Consider the following 17634-nt stretch of genomic DNA (forward strand, 5'->3'; position numbering starts at 1 on the left):
GTTCATTGTAGGGCCAGGGAGCTCTGAAGGCTGCAGGGGCTGCGCTGGGGGGGGATGAGGGGGGGACAGGAAGGTGCAGCAGTCATGGGCACGAGCTCGCCTGCCTTGAGCAGGAAACGGGGGGACGTGGGGGCGCAGCTTTCCCCCCAGAGCAGTGCTGCACCCGCTGTGCCGTGGGGCAGGGGACCCCCATCGGCCTGTGTCCTATCACCCTGCGCAGGGGGGGGGGACCAGGGGGTTGGTGCCCCCAGAATGCTGGGCACAGTAGGGGGGGTTGGTGATCCCAGGGCGGTACAGGGACACTGGTGCCCCCAGGGTGGGGAGCTGGGGGGTCAGAGCGGGTCCCCAGGGCTAGCAGCCACCCTGGCGTGCTGGAGCGCAGGGTGCATTTTGGGTAGGCGGGGGGGGGGGGGGGGGGGGGGGGGGTGCAGCATCTCGGCTCCCCTGCCCTGATACATCCGCTGTGCGGGGGCAGGAAGCGCCAGGGGGGGCCCCCGGCACAGGTCGCACCCGTGGCATCAGGACCCGCGCCGGCAGCACCCGCTGATGGTGAGCACCCCGAAAGTGGGAGGGGAGGTGGGATGCCTGGCAACTGGGGGGACTAGGGTGGGGGTATTGCCCCAACTGGGAGTGAGTTGGGGGGGGGCGGGGGGGGGGGCAGGCCCTTCTCCAGCCTCAGTTTCCCCTGCTGAATCCCTCTGTGTGTGGTTGTGCTTCATTCAAATTTGGCTGCCCCTGGCTGGTGCTCTCCTAGGGGCTGATGGGGGGAGGGGGGGGCAGAGCAGAGGTGGGTCCCTGGGGCAGAGCCCCTTACCACACCAGGACTGAGCCGGGGGGCAGTGGGGCCTGGCGGTGTGGGGGGGCAGAGGGGTAGGTCTGGGAGGGGCTGAGGGCAGCACAGTGAGTCCACTGGGCAGGTTTGGGGGATCAGGGTAGTGTGGTGGGGTTTGGGGGGAGGTCAGGGTAGTGTGGTGGGGTTGGGGGCGGCAGAGCAGCATGGTAGGGTTGGGGGGCAGGTTAAGGGCATGAGGGAAATGTTGGGGGCGGGTTGTTGGGGTCAGGGTAGCATGGTGGGGTTGGGGGGGCAGGTTGGGGACTTGGGGCTGGGGCAGAGGCTGTGGGTGCAGGGCTGTGGGGGCCCTGGAGCCACGGTGGGGGGTGGGTGCTGTGGGAAAGGGCGATGGGTGCTGTGGGGCCGCGCAGCCGTGCAGGGGGCCCTGTGCAAGGCGGGGGCGGCAGGACCCAGCTCCTCTCCCTCAGCACCTGCAGGTGCTTCAGCATCTGCCAACCGCAGCTTCCCGTCATGGGGCCACTGCGCCGGCTGGCCACCGGCCCGGCACGCAGCGCCAGCGTGGGGCACAGCCCCAGGGCCCGCTGCCCTTCGCCCCAGCCCTACCCCATTTCCCGGGACGCCAGGCCTGGGAAGGAGCCGGCCGGGCACCAGACACAGGGCGGTGACCCCGCTGCTGCCCTCACCCGCAGGCTGGAGCGTGGTGGCACCCACCAGCACCGGTGCTGCTGGCGCTGGCCGGGCTGGCGGCGGCGGAGGAGCCGGCGGGGAACCGCAGCGACCGGGCAGTGGGGGCCCTGCTGGGGCTCCTGCTCTGCCTGGTGGTGGGGCTGGCCGTGGCCTGGCACCACCTCTGCCGGCTCTCGGCTGGCCACTACCACCCCCGGCCCCTGGGCCGCCGGGCGCTGGCGCTGCTGCGGGGACGCTGGCACCGGCTGCGGGGACAAGGTGACACCACGGCCCAGCCTTGCCACGGGGACCGGGTGGCAGCGGCGGCCCCCCGCAATGAGGAGGAGGAAGAGCTGATGCCGTGGAACCAGGAGCAGCAGCTGGCGGAGGAGCGGAAGGAGGATGAGGATGAGCAGAAGGCACGTGACGGTGATGAGGATGAGGAGGCCGAGGCGACTGTGCAGGCCGGGGAGAGCCCCCCAGGCAGGGGGCAGGGGGCGGGGGGCAGCGCCGAGGCCCTGCTCAGTGACCTCCATGCCTTCTCGGGGACAGCAGCCTGGGGGGACACGCGGCCCCACCTCACCGCCCTGTGACCCCTGCCCTGCCCACAGGGACCCCCGCCCACTGCCCGCCCACCCCCAGCACTGCCTCCCGATTGGCTGCACCCGCTGCGGCACCTGTCAATAAAACAGTGGCGCTGCCAGTCTGTGGCTGCCCATTGGGGGGGCGTGGCTTGGGGGGAAGTGGGTGGGGGCAAGGGAAGGGTGTGGCAGGGGCGGAGCTTGCACCCCACCCTGGCAGGGATCTGATTCCCCCCAGGGACCCCCCCCCCCTCAGCACAGGACCACCACGGCCTCATCAAGTCTTTTAATTAGCACACATCCAGCAACCAGCCCGCCGCCGGGGGGGCCGCACCGCAGGGCCACACCCCAAGGGGGCCCTGCCGCCACACCGCGGGGGTCCTGCTCCCCCAAACCCGACCCTGCTAGGCAGCAGGCAGGCCGTGCCAGGGGAGGGCCGTGCCCACAGCACCCAGAGCACAAACAGCATCGCGGGCCCCCCCCACACACACCCCATGGGGGCACCAGGCCCCTCCGCCATTGGCACGCGGTGTCTTCCCCCAGGTCGTGCCCCCACACACACCCCCACCGCTACCTGGGCACCCGCCCCCGCCCCCCCTTCTGCTTCTTGGCACCCACGGAGGTCTTGATGGGCAGCGGGGCCGTGCCCTCGGGCGGGGGGGGGCAGGCTGGGCCCCAGCTCCATCAGCTCCCCTGTCGTCCCCGGCTTGAATGCCTCGAAGGGGGAGAACTTGACCGGGCTGGGGGAGGGGGGCACGTGGGGGGTGAGGGGGGCACCTCCTACCCCCAGCACACCGCTGCTCGCCACAGAGGAAGGGCAGGGGGGGCGGCTGGTGTGCTTCCCCACCCCGGCATGTGCCAGGGGCATCAAGCCCCCTCCATCCTCCCTGGCCCCCCCCGCCCCCCCAGCAACATCCCCCCAGCCTGAATGCCCCAGCCCCTCTTCCCCCCTTGGTACCCACCCTGATTCCCCCATCCCAAAGCACTCCCACCTCCAACCCACTGCTGCCCCCCCAGCCCCCCCCATGCCCCCCGGGTACCTGACAGGGGTGCAGGGGCTGCTGTTGAGGCGGCGGGGGGAGCGCACCTTGGGCTGGAAGGAGAACCCCTCCTTGATGCTCTCCAGCACTGAGGGGGCCACGTAGGTGAAGCCCTGCAGGTAGGGGGGTGTCAGGGGGGGTGCTGGGTACCCCTCACAGGTGGCGTGGCCCCCCCGCCCCCTACCAGGAAGGCCTGGTTGGCACTCTCACTGATGGCGGCATCATCTGGGCTGTCTACAGGCGTCTGGCGGGTGAAGCGGGTGTCGAACTGGCTGACATCCTCCTCCGACTGCTGCGGGGGCAGGTGGTGGGTGCTCCTGCAGGGCCCCCCCAGCACCTGCCCAGCCCGTCCTGCCCGCCCCCCCCCCAGCCCCTGCCATACCAAGCAGGGTTTGAAGGGGGGGTCCAGCCTGCGTGCCAGCAGGTCCTCCCAGTTGATGTGGCGGAAGAAGGGCTGCTTCTGCGTGCAGCAGGGGCGGGGGTGTCAGGCAGGAGTGGGGGGGTGTCTGCCGGGCACCCACCCCGCTGCCCACCCCTGCCTGTACCTGTACATCGGCGGCATCACCTGGCCCCCCACCAACCCGCTGGTTGGGGTTCCTCTTGAGGAACTGTAAGGGAAAAGGGGATGGAGAGGAGCACGGAGGGGGTGGATTATGGTAGGACCTACGTAAACAAGCTGGGGGGGGCAGGGGGTACCTTCTTGAGCAGGTCCCGTGCATCGGGCGTCAGGTACGGCGGCAGCACCAGCTTGCCCTTGAGGATCTTGTCGATGGTCTTCTTGCGGTTCTCGGCGGTGAAGGGGGGCTGTGAGAGGCGAGGAGGCCAGGTGGTGAGGAAGGCTCGGCATCATGGCAATGGGGACCCCTCACCCACCCCTGGGACCCACTCCCCAGCTACCCGCACCGCCCCCCAGGGAGGAAAGAGCAGGAGTGGGACTTGCCGATCCTGTGAGCATGTCGTACATCAGGGCGCCCAGGCTCCACCAGTCCACCGCCCGGTTGTGCCCGCTGCGCACCAGGATCTCGGGGGCCCTGGGGGGGTGCAGGGAGTGTGTGTGGGGATTCCCTGAGCAGAGGGGTGGGCCAGACTCCCACACCGCCACCCTGGCGCTGCACCCGCCTCACATGTACTCGATGGTGCCGCAGAAGGTGTGGGTGACAGCCCCGTCATGGATCGACTCCTTGCACAGCCCAAAGTCTGTCAGCTTGATGTGCCCTGAGGGAGGTGGTGGTGGGGTCAGCACCAGCCCCAGAGACAGCCCCCCCATGCCCCCCAACCCACACAAAACCCACCTTGGCTGTTGAGCATGATGTTCTCTGGCTTAAGGTCGCGGTAGATGATGCCGTGGGAGTGCAGGTGGCCCAGCGCCAGTGTGATCTCGCTCAGGTAGAAACTGGGGGGGGGGGGCGCTGTGAGCAACACTGTGGTCCCAGCCCGCCCACCCCGCTTCATCCCACAGCGCACCCCCCCCCCCATCCCACAGCCTCCCCCTCACCACATTCCTACCAGGCAGTGTCCTCCAGGAAGATGCCCTCCCGCTCCAGCTGCATGAAGAGCTCTCCACCTGCAAAAAGCCAGGTCAAGCGGGACCCCCTGAGCCCCCCTGGTCCCCCAAGACAACCCCCCCACGGGCCCCCCCTTACCGCTGAGGCACTCCAGGATGAGGTAGAGCTTGCCACCCGTCTGGAAGGCATAGATGAGGTCAACGATGAAGGGGTGTTTGACGGCCTCCAGGATGTTCCTCTCAGCCCGGGTGTGCGCCGTGTCCTTGGCGTTGCAGGCGATCTTGGCCTGGGGGGGAGGCGGTGAGCGGGGGCTCCCCAGGGGGGCCGGGGGGGCTGGGGCGGCGCTACCTTCTTCAGGACCTTCATGGCGAAGATCTTCCCCGTGTTGGTGCCCTGCACTTTGCGGACCTGGAACACCTGGAAGGATGCAGGGCCGGAGGTTGGGGATGCTGTCAGGCAGTGACGGATTCACTCCCCGCTCGAGCACCTCCAGCCCCCCCCCACCTGCTGTGCCCCCCACCTTGCCGTAGCCACCCTTGCCCAGGACGCGGAGCAGCTCGAAGCAGTGGGGCCCGATGTGCTCGGGGCCGTTGTTGACACTGCTCTCCGAGATCTCAATCTCCTCGTAGTGCCCCACTGGCCTGTGGGGAGACAGGGTGAGAGGGGATTGACCCCCTGCCTGCCCCCCTGCCCGTCCCCCTGCCTGCCCCCACTTACTCCAGGCCGTTCCCCCGGGGCTCCAGCTCCATCTCCTGTGGGAGGGAATCCACCATCAGTGGCAGGCATGGGACCAGGGTGGGCAGGGGGCCAACAGCAGGCAGAGAGCCCACAACATGCAGGGGATGCGTGGCAGGATGGCAGAGGAGCCACGGCAGGCAGGGGCCCGTGACAGGACAGCAAGCAGGGTGCCCATGGCAGGCAGAGATCCCACGGCAGGACGGCCGGCAAGGCGCCCATGGCGGGCAGGGACCCCAGGGCACGGTGGCGGGCAGGGGCCCCGCGGCGGGCTGGGACCCCACAGGGGGTGCCGGGCAGCGGGCAGAGCGGGCGGGGTGCCGTGCCCGGCCCAGCCGGATGTTTTGGGGCTGAGGCCGGGCCCTGCCCCGCGGAAGCGCCCCGCTCCCGCTGCCCGGCAGACACCCCTGGCCGCCCCCCGCCCCCCCGGCCGGCCCGGCTGCGGCCCGGCCCCGCCACCGGCCGGACCCGGGTCCCTGCCCCTGTCCCCCCGCCCTCCGCCGCCCCCGGCCCCGAGCGGGCCCCGGTGCATCCCCGCGCAGTCCCCGGTGCCCCCCAGTCCTCCCCGCGTCCCGCTGCCGCTCTCCTCCCCTTGGGTCCCGCTGCCCCCGCCCTCCTGCCCGGTCCCTGCTCCCCCACCCCCAGCGCCGCTGCCCCCTCCTCCCCGGTGCCGGTGCTCCCCCCCCCCCCCCCGGTGCCCGCCCCGGTGGCGGCTCACGGCGCCCAGCTCGGGCTCGTCCCCGTCGCTGCCCTCCTCGGTCTCCAAGTCGATGTCGAACACCCCCGCCATGACGGCGCCGTACCGGGACCCCCGGCGGGCCCCGCCCCGCCCCGCCGGCCCCGCCCCGCCCCGCCGGCCCCGTCCCACCGCGCGTCACCGGGGGGACCCGGGCATCCCCGCCGCGGGGCACGCCGGGAGCTGTAGTCCCGCGGGAAGCGGGGGGAACGAAGCGGGGTCCCGGGGCGGCGCAGGGCGGGGACCGCGCAGGGACAACGACAGAGCCAGGCCGGCCGCTCACAGCCTTTACTGGGGGGGTCCCGGGCGGCCCGGCCCCTTTGCGTCACTGTGACCTCATCGGCGACGCCGTGACGACGGCTGAGAGGGGAGGGGCGCCCCGGGGAGAGACGGAGACACCCCCCCCGGCACCCCTCCGCCCCACTCGGGGCCCCCGCGGGCTTCTAGGGCACGGGGGGCCTGGCGGGGCCGGCACGGCTGCGTGTTGCTGTGGGGCTGCGTGTTACTGAAGGTCACGGCCGCTATAGGGGCTGCGTGTTACTGTAGGGTCTCAGGCGCTATAGGGGCTGCATGTTCGTGTAGGGTCTCAGGCACTATAGAGTGTGTTACTGTAGCATCTCAGGCACTATAGGGGATGTTACTGTAGGGTCTCAGGCGCTATAGGGGCTGCGTGTTCTTGTAGGGTCTCAGGCACTATAGAGTGTGTTACTGTAGCATCTCAGGCACTATAGGGGATGTTACTGTAGGGTCTCAGGCGCTATAGGAGCTGCGTGTTCTTGTAGGGTCTCAGGCACTATAGAGTGTGTTACTGTAGCATCTCAGGCACTATAGGGTCTGTTACTGTAGGGTCTCAGGCGCTATAGGGGCTGCATGTTCGTGTAGGGTCTCAGGCACTATAGAGTGTGTTACTGTAGCATCTCAGGCACTATAGGGGATGTTACTGTAGGGTCTCAGGCGCTATAGGGGCTGCGTGTTCTTGTAGGGTCTCAGGCACTATAGGAGCTGTGTGTTATTGTAGTGTCTCGGGCACTATAGGGTCTGTTACTGTAGGGTCTCAGGCACTATACGGTGTGTTATTGTAGGCTCTCAGGCACCGCAGGGGCTGACTGTCGCTATCGGGCTCGGTGCTGTCCTGCACTGTGGCAGCGCTGCCCTCACTCTCAGGGGCACACAGGGGGGTGTGCTGAGGGTCCCGGTTCTGCCAGGCCCTGCTGAGGCTGCCTGGTGCGGTGGGTCCCCGGGGTGGTCGGGGCAGGGTGCTGACCTGGTGTGTCCCTGCACTATGCTGGGGCACCCAGCTGGGCCGCCTGTACCCCGTCCTGCATTGCATCAGGTCCCTGGGGCTGCTCTGTTATTGTAGAGCTCATTGTACAGGGCTGTTATTGTGGGGTCTCCCCACGCCAGTTTGTTACTGTGGGGTCTCCCCTTCAAGGTGTGTACTTGTAGGGTGTCCCTGCCACGCTGATTTGTTATTGTAGGGTCTCCCTGTGCTGGTTTGTTACTGTGGGGTCTCCCCACACCAGTTTGTTACTGTAGGGTCTCCCCATGCTGGTTTATTATTGTATGGTCTCCTCATGCTGGTGGGTGCCAGCACACCCCAGGCTGCACCTACTGCTCTGGTGGGGTGGTCTGGGTGCTCTGGGGGGGCTGCCCTCACCCCCTGCCCTGAGGATGGCACAGGGAGGGCCGGGGGTCAGCGTCCCCCTGCATGTCCCCTGTCATGGGAGGGGCACTGGACCCCCTAGCTGTGGGGCAGGGGACCCTCGGCTTGGGGGTGCCAGGAGATGGGGTGCCAGGGCAGTGGAGATGGGGAGACCAGGGATGGGGAGTGTGGAGGGACCAGGGGGTGGGGTGCCAGGGGAGTGGGGGGCTGTTGGGGAGCAAGAAATGGGTAATGGAGCAGTGCCAGGGGATGGGGTGCCAGGGCAGGGGGGTGCCAGGAAATGGGGTGCTGGGTGCTGGGTTGGCAGAGCAGAGGGGTGCCAGGGCGTGCGGTGTCAGGGTGATGGGGGGGATGCCAGGGCAGTAGGGAAGATGCCAAGGGATGGGATGCCAGGATGGAGCGGGATGCCAGGGGATGGGATGCTAGGATGGCAGGAGGGGGGGGACATGCCAGGGGCTGGGGTGCCAGGGCAGAGGACTGGGATCCAGGGGAGCAGGGGGGTGCCAGGGAACAGGGTGTCGGAGGTGCTAGGGGCTGGGGTGCCAGGGCAGCGGGAGGATGGCAGGGGAGGGAGTGTCAGGATGGAGGGGGATGCCAGTGGCTGGGGTGTCAGGGCAGGGGACTGGGATCCAGAGGGAGCAGGGGGGTGCCACGGGATGGGGTGTCTGGGACTGGGGTGCCAGGGCAGTGGGAGGATGCCTAGGGCTGGGGTGTCCGGGCAGGGGACTGGGATCCAGGGCACTGCCAGGGGACCGGGTGCCGGGGAATGGGGTGCTGGGGACATGGCAGGGACTGGGGCGGCAGGGCTACGGGAGGGGGTGCCAGGGCAGCAGGTCAGTGCCCCTGCCCCCCACGCCCCCGCTGGCCCCGCTGCCTGCCCGGGGCTATTTGAAGTGGGATAGGAAATGTTCGACAGGGTAGCGGGGCGAGTCGATGCCCAGCGCCTGGCAGAGCCCCAGCAGGCGCAGGCAGGCTTCTGCCCGTGTCGCACCGCTGCAGGCGACACTCAGGCAGGGCTCCTCGTACTCGCCGGCCCCCGCCGTCTCCTCGAAGAGGCGGTTGAGGCGGACGAGCCCACGGCTCTGCAGTGCCCGCAGGGCCTCCAGCCCCCCCCCACCCCCCAGGGCCGGCCCGTGCTCTGAGCCCAGGCACATCACTCCGGCCAGGTGGGCACGGGGTGCGGGGCGAGCGGGCAGCACCGGCGGCAGCCCCAGCGCCACCAGCACAGCCGCCAGCAGCAGGTCGGGGCCATAGACCTCCCGGATCCAGTCGCGTAGGTAGAAGCCCCCCATGCGGGGGTTGATCTCCAGCAGGCGGGGACCCCCGGGAGCCAGTTTCAGCTCCACGTTGAAGACGCCGTCGCGCAGCCCGCAGGCCAGGCAGCACTGCAGGGCTGCCCGCACCAGCTGTGCCTGCCGGTCGGCGGGCAGGCAGGAGGGCAGGCAGGCGGCTGTCTCCAGGAAGGCAGGCAGGCGTGTGGGGCCATTGTCGGACACCCAAGCGCCCAGCAGCCGCCCCTCGAAGATCACCAAGTCGACGTCGTGCTCAGTGCCCGGCACGTACTCCATCAGTAGCATGGCATTGCCCCAGCCCAGCCCGATGCCTGGGTGATCAGCGTCATCCCGCAGGTCACGCCAGAGCCGGGCGGCATGTGCGTGGCACTGCCCCGCGCTCTCCACTAGCCGAACACCCACGCCGCCCGCCCCAAACTCCAGTTTGGCCACGGCGGGGAAGGGCATGGCACTGGCCGCCCGTTCCACGTCCCCGTGGCTCTGCAGCCTGCAGCAGGGCACGGCGAAGGTGGCGGGGTGGCGGGCGGCCCCGGCGGCACCGCTGCAGGTGCTGGTGTGTCCGGCTCTTCTGCTTGGCCACGCGGACGGCAGCAGGCGTGGGGCCGCGTAGCCCCAGGCGCTGGCACACCAGTGCCGCCAGTACCACGCAGTCGTCCCAGTAGGAGAGGCAGGCGTGGGGCCGCAGCCCCCGCGCCTGCACCAGCTCCATCACCCGCTCCGCGTGCTCCTCATCCCGCCGGTGCTCCCGGCTGTCGTAGGGCAGGAAGGTCTGCACCAGCCCTGCTGCAAAGTGCTCCGGGTCCGACTCCACCAGGTGGATCTGCATCCCCAGAGAGGTGTCACTGCGGTTGGCAGGGCAGGAGGGGGACACCCACCCCTGACACCACAGCTGTGCCACCCTCCCCACTGACTCCCAGCAGCTGAGACACCACGTGAGGCATGGGCAGAGCTATGATGTGACTGCTGCGTGCGGGGTGGCACCTGGCGTTCACTCTGAAACCTACTGATGGCAGTGCCCAGCAGCCAGCAATCCCTCACCCTCAGGCCATAGTCACGGGCTGCCTCCCAGACGAAGCTCTTGCTGACGCCGCCGGCCCCGATGAGCAGGATGTCCTTGCCCTCGACCAGGTGACACTGCGCCTGGTGCAGCAGGGCCTCAGCCAGCAGCCGGGGCAGGTCACCAGGCGGCTCCCCCACAGCGCGCCCCATGGCCTCGGCCAGCAGGCAGGTCTCCAGGCACCGCTGGCTGTTGGTAGACAGGGCCACCAGCTCCAGGGTGCCATCCACGCACGCCAGCAAGAAGTCCACACCTGGGGATGGGGACACAGTGCTCAGCACCACAGGGGCAGCACCACCATCACAGGGTGCCCCCAGGGACCCTTGCTGTCGTCTCCCCCCCCCCTGCTCACCTAGGAGGTTGGTGCGGGCGCGGGTGCCGCCATGCTGCTGGGGGCTCAGCTCGGCCTCGGCGGCCAGGAGGGCGGCCATGGCGGCCTCGGCGGCCCCCCGCAGCCGTGTGGCCAGGGCCTGCCGCTGGCTGGGGGCCACCACCCCCCACTGCTGCAGGCTGGAGTCCAGGCCCTGGGGCAGTGTTGCCCCGTGCCGCACCGGTGCCTCCGCGCGCCCCACGCCGCATGCCACCTGCGGGGACATGCCAATGCAGGCATGGGGAAACATGCTGCCACCAGGGCAGGGGAACACTGTCTACCACCCCATCACCTGGGGACATGGACTGCCACCCCGTAGACTGGGGACAGGGGCTGCCATCAGGGCATGGGGACATCAGCTACCACCCCATAGCCTGGGGGCACAGGCTGCCACCAGGGCATGGGGACATGCACTAACCCAGGCCACAGGGACAGACTAATCCAGGGCATGGGGACATGGACAGCCACGCATGGCACTGGGACAGGGGCTGCCATGCCATAGCCTAGGGACATCAGCTAACGCCAGGGGACAGGGACAGCGACACAGGGCATGGGGACATGCAGGGCCACCTAGGCATGGGGACATGGATAGCCACACAAGGCACCATAGCCTGGGAACACGCAGGGCCACCTGGGCATGGGGACAAGGGCAGCCACACAGGGCAAGGGGACATGCAGGGCCACCTGGGCATGGGGACATGGACAGCCACCATAGCCTGGGGACATGTGCCACCACCCCATAGCCTGGCAGGACCCAGGGCCATGCCCCACCCATGGGTGGGCTGCCCACAGCCATGGCCACCTGCCCACCCACCCGCGGGGGCCCAGCTGTACCTGGCAGAGCTGGGGCCGGTCCCCCCAGGACCTGCAGACGAGGGTGCAGATGCGCAGAGCCACGGGCAGCCGCGGGGCTGGGCTGCCTGGGGGGCGAGGGACAGGGCAGGCACGACCGCCGCCGGGGACAAGGGTCCCTGCCCGACCCCCCTACCCCGTGGGCTTCTGGGGCCCTGCGTGGCACCGCAGTGGTGGCCCTGGCCAACCCCAACTCCAATGGACAGCAGGGCTCAGCATGGTCACTGTCACCCCCAGCCCCATGGGGCTGTAGGGAGTCAAAGGGGGTCACCCCACCACCCTGCCCTGCCCTGGGGCACCCCGGGGGTCCAGGGTGGCCACTGTCCTCCCACCCCTACCTCAGGGGACCCTGGGGGTCCAGGGTGACCTTTCCCCCCACCACCCCAAGAGACCCCAGGGGTCCATGGTGGCCAACTTTCCCCCTGCCCCAGGGCACCCCAGGGGTCCAGGGTGGCCACCTTCCTCCCCACCCCCAGCCCAGAGGACTGTGGGGGTCCAGGGTGACCTTCCCCCCCCTCCCAGGTGACCCGCGGGTCCAGGGTGGCCACCTTCATACCCTGTCCAAGGAGCCCAAGGTTATGGGTGCTGCAATGGTCACCCACCCACCCATCCCAGGGGATAGACACATGGCCAGCACAGCTGCAGGGAGCCTGGGGGGCCCTTCCCTCCCACCCCAGGGTGGTGGGCGCCCGAGGGCAGGGACCTTACGTGGGGGGGGCATGGGCAGGCGGGCAGTGGGCACCAGGGCCTCCAGCAGGACGCTGTCCTCCTCCCGCAGCCTGCGGAGCCGGGCACCCACCGCCTGTGCTACCGCTGCCCCCTCCTCCTTCCCGTGGGTGCTGTGGGCGCCCGTCCCGCGCCACCGCCACCCTGCCAGCCGCACCAGCACCTGCGCACACCCTGTGTCACCCCACACCATGGCCACCCCACCAGCTGCACATGCCACCCTGTGCCACCCTGTGCCACCCAACCACCTGCATGCACCACTATGCCACCCCGTGTCATCCCACCCCACGGCCACCCCACCAGCTATACATGCCACCCCATGCCACCCCACCACTTGCATGCACCACTGCACCACCACATACCACCACCCCACCCCACCCCAAACAGCCACCCCACCACCTGGGAACAGTTGTCACCCTATGTCACCCTGCTGGCGTGTCACTCACAGGTGCCCCTGAATGCCTCATGGGTGCCCCCCCGGCCTTGTGCCCCCGCCGTGCCCCATGAGTGCCCCCACATGCCCTACTGTGCCCATGACCCTGACCCCTCCACCCCAGCCGTGACCCAGGTGTCCCTGCCCACCCCTCCACTGTGCCCCTGGGTGCCCCCATGCCCACCTGGCTGTAGGGCTCCATGGCAGTGCCCCCCAGGAAGGCGCCCACCTCCTCCTGCACCAGGCTCTCCTGGCCTTGGGGGTCCTCCAGCCGCACCAGCCTCACCCCAGGGGCCACTGGGTCTGTGGGCAGGTGGCCCCCTGGCCCCAGGACAAAGGCCAGGGTGGGAGGCACGGGCAGGCCAGCACGGGCCGCCAGCACCCAACGGGTGACCAGCGGGTCCTCGAGCCGGCGGGTGAGTGGGACCGAGCCCCCCGTGGGGCAGTCAAGGTCACGGGCTAGCTCACCCACCCAGCCGCCATCAGAGCCCCCTGTCGCAAAGGTCCCTGTCACATAGTTGGCCCGGCGGGGGGGTGTGAAGGTCTCCAGGGTGCTGTGGCCCCCCTCCTTGAAGGAGATTCCCCGGGAGAGCAGCAGGGACCAGGCGCCTGGGGATGTTTCCGAGGGCACCCGGCTGGCCCAGGTGGGTGACAGGCACAGCACCATGGCACCTGTGGGCAGGCAGGGGCACGGGCAGTGGCTGTCCCCAGTCCCCTGCCCAAAGACCACTCGGGGGGGGGGGGGGGCAAAGGGGGCACCCACCCACTGAGGGAGCACTGGGGGTGTGATGCTGCAGCCGTTCCAGCACCCTGGGGTGGCATTTGCTGCTGACACTGGTGTGTACCGGGGTTAATGGGGCTGCAGATGCGGGGCACAGGGGGGGCTGGTGCCACTCTCATCCCCTGCCTCAGTTTCCCTTCCAGTCCCAGTCATGCAGGCACAGGTGGGTGTGGGGAAGATCTCAGCCTGGGGTTGGAGCAGCCAGGTGGGATGTGGGGAGCACCTGCTGTGGGTTCACGGGTGTCTCGTATGGAGTGGGGAAGAGGGGGCCCTACCCACCTGGGCAGCGGGTGCCACCCTCCAGCAGGATGGGCAGGAAGGCGGTGGGGGAGCCCAGGATGCAAACGGTCATGTCCAGTGGGCCAAATCCTGCCAACGAGGTAAGGGTTAACAGCCTTGGGACGGGGACCCTATGTCATTCTGTCCCTGGCACACCAGCTCAGGCATGAGCCCCCAGTCACCCCAGTGTCCCCCGCCTGGCACCGTGCCCCAAGCACCACCCTTGTCCCTGCCACCCCCATGTCCCCTGCCTGGCACCGTGTCTCCCTCACCATCCCAGTCCCTGCCACCCATGTCCCCAGCCTGGCACCGTGCCCTTAGCACCACCCTTGTCCCTGCCACCCCCGTGTCCCCAGCCTGGCACCATGCCCCCAGCACCACCCTTGTCCCTGCCACCCCCATGTCCCCAGCCTGGCACCATGCCCCCAGCACCACCCTTGTCCCTGCCACCCGTGTTCACAGCCTGGCACCGTGCCCCCCTTGCCACCCCCGTCCCTGCCACCCCCATGTCCCCAGCCTGGCACCATGCCCCCAGCACCACCCTTGTGCCTGCCACCCCTGTATCCCCAGCCTGGCACTGTGCCCCCTTTGCCATCCCAGTCCCATCACCCCAGCCTCCCTTGCCCTATGCCCCCCACCCCAGCCTCCCTATTGCCCCCCGTGCCCCCCACCTGTGCGGGGCTCTGCCGAGCAGTCCAGCGTGTGGGGGAGCCCCTCCTGCAGCAGGGCGGTCTGGAGCAGCTCATAGGCATGGGTGGCACAGTCAGGGTCCCCGCTGTCCTCAGGCATCTCTCCATCAGGGGCTTCGTCCTCCAGCCAGCCTGGGCACAGTGCCTCCGGCCCGGCCCACTCCTGCTCCTTTGGGCTCGGGGCTGGCTCCGCGCTCATCTGCTCCACTGAGAGCTGCAGGGAGCAGCGACAGGGCTGGCACGGGGCTGGCATGGGGCTGGGAAAGGGCTGGCATGGGGCTGGGAAGGGGCTAAAGGGCTGGGAAGGGGCTAAGAGGCTGGCACGGGGGTGGCATGGGCCTGGGAAGGGGCTAAAGGGCTGGCATGGGGTTGGCATGAGGCTGGCACGGGGCTAAGGGGCTGGCACAAGGCTTAATGGCTGGCACTGGGCTAATGGGTTGGCACAGGACTGGCATGGGGCGATGGGGCTGGTAGGGGGCTAATGGGTTGGCATGGGGCTGCCACAGGCTGGCACGGGGCTAAGGGGCTGGCATGAGGCTGGCGTTGAGCAGACACTGGGTGGGCAGGGGGGTAGGGTGCTGCCATGGGGACACAGGGCATCCACGGGGCTAAGGGGCTGGCACGGGGCAGAAGGGCACAGGGTGCCACTGCCCACACGTGGGTGCGGGTGTCAGGGTGCTGGGGGGCTGCGGGTGCCGGGCATGGAGCCACCGCCTTGGGGATGGCGGGGCAGTGCCAGCCATCAGGGCTGCCAGCTCCCAGACAAAGCGTCCCCTTGTCCCCATGGGGTCACGCGGCGGGTGGGCACAGCGCGCCTCGCTGCCCGCTGCCCCATGGCAGTGCTCGGCACCACCGGGGCTTACCGGGGCTGTGCCCCACCGGGATGGGGCACCCACCTCTGCCCGGACTCCCCCACCCAGGGGCCACTCACCATCCTGATGACTGAGGGGCTGCAAGAGACGGATGGGCAGAGTCAGTAGGACTCCTCGGGGACCCGACACCCCCAGCCACTAGGGAGCCCTCCCCAGCTCCAGCCCCCCTGGGGGCACCCCTCCTGCATCACCCACCAGGGCAAGGCACCCTTTCTGGGGCACCCCTCGGTGCCAGCCTTGGTGACCCCTGGTTGTCCCCTCGGTGCCAGCCCCGGTGACCCTGGCAGCTCCAGCTGAGCCCAAACAGGGATTAATGTAATCCCATGCCAGCTCAGCACAGCCGGGGACAACCCCTGCCTGGGGTGCCAAGGTGCCCTGGGGGTGCGGACCCAGGCACCCGGGGTCACCACGCTGTGGGGTGCCTGAGCTCCCCGTGGGGTACCCAGCAGACCTGAGCACAGAGGGAAACTGAGGCACAGAACTGAGTGGAGCCCACTAGCAGCCACCCACGCTGGCTCCCCCAGCCCAGCCTCACGGCAGGCCAGGACCCCAGGGGCCAGGGGGATGGTCCCCATCGGGTGGCCAGGACCTGGTGACAGGGTTAAGCGCCACATGGCTCTGTCCCCTGCCCGCCAGTGAGTGCCTGCCAGCACAAGGACCCCCCAAGACCCAGACACGGGGCAGCCACAGAGGTCCCGGCGGGTCCACACTCCCCTCATCAGCCTGGGGACGACCCTGTGCCCCCTCCACCCCCAGCTGGGGGATGGCCCTGCAGTCCCAAAGGTGGGACAGCTGTGTCCCCCGCGCTTGCCCCAGTACCTTGAGGTGGGAGCCGTGGCCTGAGAGTGCACAGGGGACGAGGGCTCAGGGACACCTGGCACAGGAGACACTGGTCAGCTCTGGCCTTTAAACCCCACCGCGCCACCCCAGGGTGCCCAGCCCCGGCCCCGTGCCCCGGATTAGGTGGCGGGCATGGCAGGCGGCACAGAGCCCCATTGTCCCCTCTGCGGCCGGGGGGACACGGGCACCTGGCACCGGGCACTGGCACCCCTGCCCTGAGCCAGGCTTGCACCCCTGCCTCTGGCCTTGTCCCCGTCCCCAGGGACAGCCGGGACAGCAGGGGGGCCGTGGGGGCACACTGCCGCAGTGGCTCAGACTGCTAGCGTGTCCCTGTCCCCCTGTCCCTGTCCCCAAGCTGGCCAGGCTGGGCACAGCCCCCCCGCCCCGTCCCCCTCTCCCCAGCACGGTGGAGCTGCCAAGCCGCACGTCCCCCGGCTTAGCTCCAGCTGCCCACGGCGTCACTGTCACCGTCACCGGCAGGCACAGAGCCACCAGCACGGCCACCACGCCGCAGAGCCCTGCACAGCCTGCCACCCACCACCACCCAGCTACACCCGGCACTGCCACCGCCTGCGCACCCACCCCGGCACCCCCATGGCCACAACCACCCCACAGGCTGGGGCATGCAAGGCCCACACGCCTGCACATGCACACACGTGTGCACACACACGAGGGGGCACACACACGCATGCATGCACACAGACACACAGACGTGTACACAGGCAGGCATGCGCAGATGGGCGTGCAGACGTGCACACACACATGCAAACTCAGGCACACTCACCCACACAAGTGCACATGCACACAGGCACTGACATGCACACGCACACGTGCATGAACACATAGACACAAACAGGTGCACACATGCGCACACATGCACACACATGCGTGCACACATGCACACACAGACACAAACACACGCACACACACACAGAGGCATGCACACATGCACAAACACATGCACACATGCACACACATGCATGCACACATGCGCACACATGCACACATATACATGCAGACACACATACACACGTGTGTGCACACAGCCATCCCCACACCCACGCACACACATGCATACCCACTTGTGCACACCCCCGTCCCCACTCGGCTCCCGCTGCCCCTGCACCGCTCCTTCAGCTCCAGCGCCGTCCCCCCCCGAAACACCCCGCACCCCCGCCCCGCCCGCACCCCACTGCCCCCGCTCAGCACCCACCGGCGGTGACAGTGACGGTGGCGGTGCCGGTGGCGGTGGCAGCGGCAGGGGCGGAGGCGGTCGCTCTGCCCGGTGCTGTGGCGCCCCGCGCAGCGGCTCTGCCCGCTCCGGTGCCGGCGGCGGCTCCTGCCCGGGCGGGGCGGCCCCGGGGAGGGGCGGGGCGGGGCCGGGGGCCCCCGGGGAACCGGCGCGGGGGCGCAGGGTGTGGAGCGGGGGGGACCGGGGGCCAAGGCCAGCCCGGCGGGGTCACCCGGGGCCGGCTGTAAAACTGACACCGCCGAGCAGAAATGTCAGGGCTGGGGTCAGGCGGTGCCCCCCCGCCCGGCGCTATTCCCGACTGCTCGGCACGGCGTGGCACGGCACACGGGGAATGGCACAGCATGGCGCACGGGGAGTGGCATGGCATGGCACACAGGGCATGGCACGCAGGGAATGGCTCAGCATGGCATGGCATGGCACACAGGGAACGGCATGGCACACAGGACGTGGGGAATGGCACAGGGAACAGCAC

At 69.3% G+C, this 17634-nt stretch overlaps 3 protein-coding genes across 3 annotated transcripts; 1 reads left to right on the forward strand and 2 right to left on the reverse strand.

Annotated features, from left to right (window-relative positions):
• Positions 1 to 413: 413 nt before the first annotated feature.
• PTPRCAP (protein tyrosine phosphatase receptor type C associated protein) lies at positions 414 to 2162 on the forward strand. Its single transcript, XM_055722742.1, has 2 exons — positions 414 to 549; positions 1483 to 2162. The coding sequence occupies exons 1-2, from the start codon at positions 547 to 549 to the stop codon at positions 2050 to 2052; spliced, it is 573 nt and encodes a 190-aa protein (XP_055578717.1). The 5' UTR covers positions 414 to 546; the 3' UTR covers positions 2053 to 2162.
• A 321-nt stretch (positions 2163 to 2483) lies between these two features.
• On the reverse strand, positions 2484 to 6256 carry RPS6KB2 (ribosomal protein S6 kinase B2). Its single transcript, XM_055722741.1, is given in 16 exon segments — positions 2484 to 2703; positions 2705 to 2780; positions 3081 to 3193; positions 3265 to 3372; positions 3463 to 3540; positions 3626 to 3688; positions 3777 to 3884; positions 4021 to 4111; positions 4205 to 4295; positions 4373 to 4473; positions 4587 to 4644; positions 4724 to 4871; positions 4934 to 5002; positions 5106 to 5226; positions 5303 to 5337; positions 6039 to 6256. Coding segments are annotated over 16 exon segments (1425 nt in total). The 5' UTR covers positions 6111 to 6256; the 3' UTR covers positions 2484 to 2610.
• A 73-nt stretch (positions 6257 to 6329) lies between these two features.
• CARNS1 (carnosine synthase 1) lies at positions 6330 to 17535 on the reverse strand. Its single transcript, XM_055722740.1, is given in 12 exon segments — positions 6330 to 9531; positions 9533 to 9831; positions 10050 to 10321; positions 10421 to 10652; positions 11273 to 11358; positions 11999 to 12179; positions 12634 to 13121; positions 13510 to 13599; positions 14181 to 14412; positions 15130 to 15148; positions 15890 to 15944; positions 17124 to 17535. Coding segments are annotated over 12 exon segments (3288 nt in total). The 5' UTR covers positions 17530 to 17535; the 3' UTR covers positions 6330 to 8603.
• Positions 17536 to 17634: the final 99 nt, after the last annotated feature.

Source organism: Falco cherrug, chromosome 10 (genome assembly GCF_023634085.1).
Source record: "Falco cherrug isolate bFalChe1 chromosome 10, bFalChe1.pri, whole genome shotgun sequence".
Taxonomy (NCBI): domain Eukaryota; kingdom Metazoa; phylum Chordata; class Aves; order Falconiformes; family Falconidae; genus Falco; species Falco cherrug.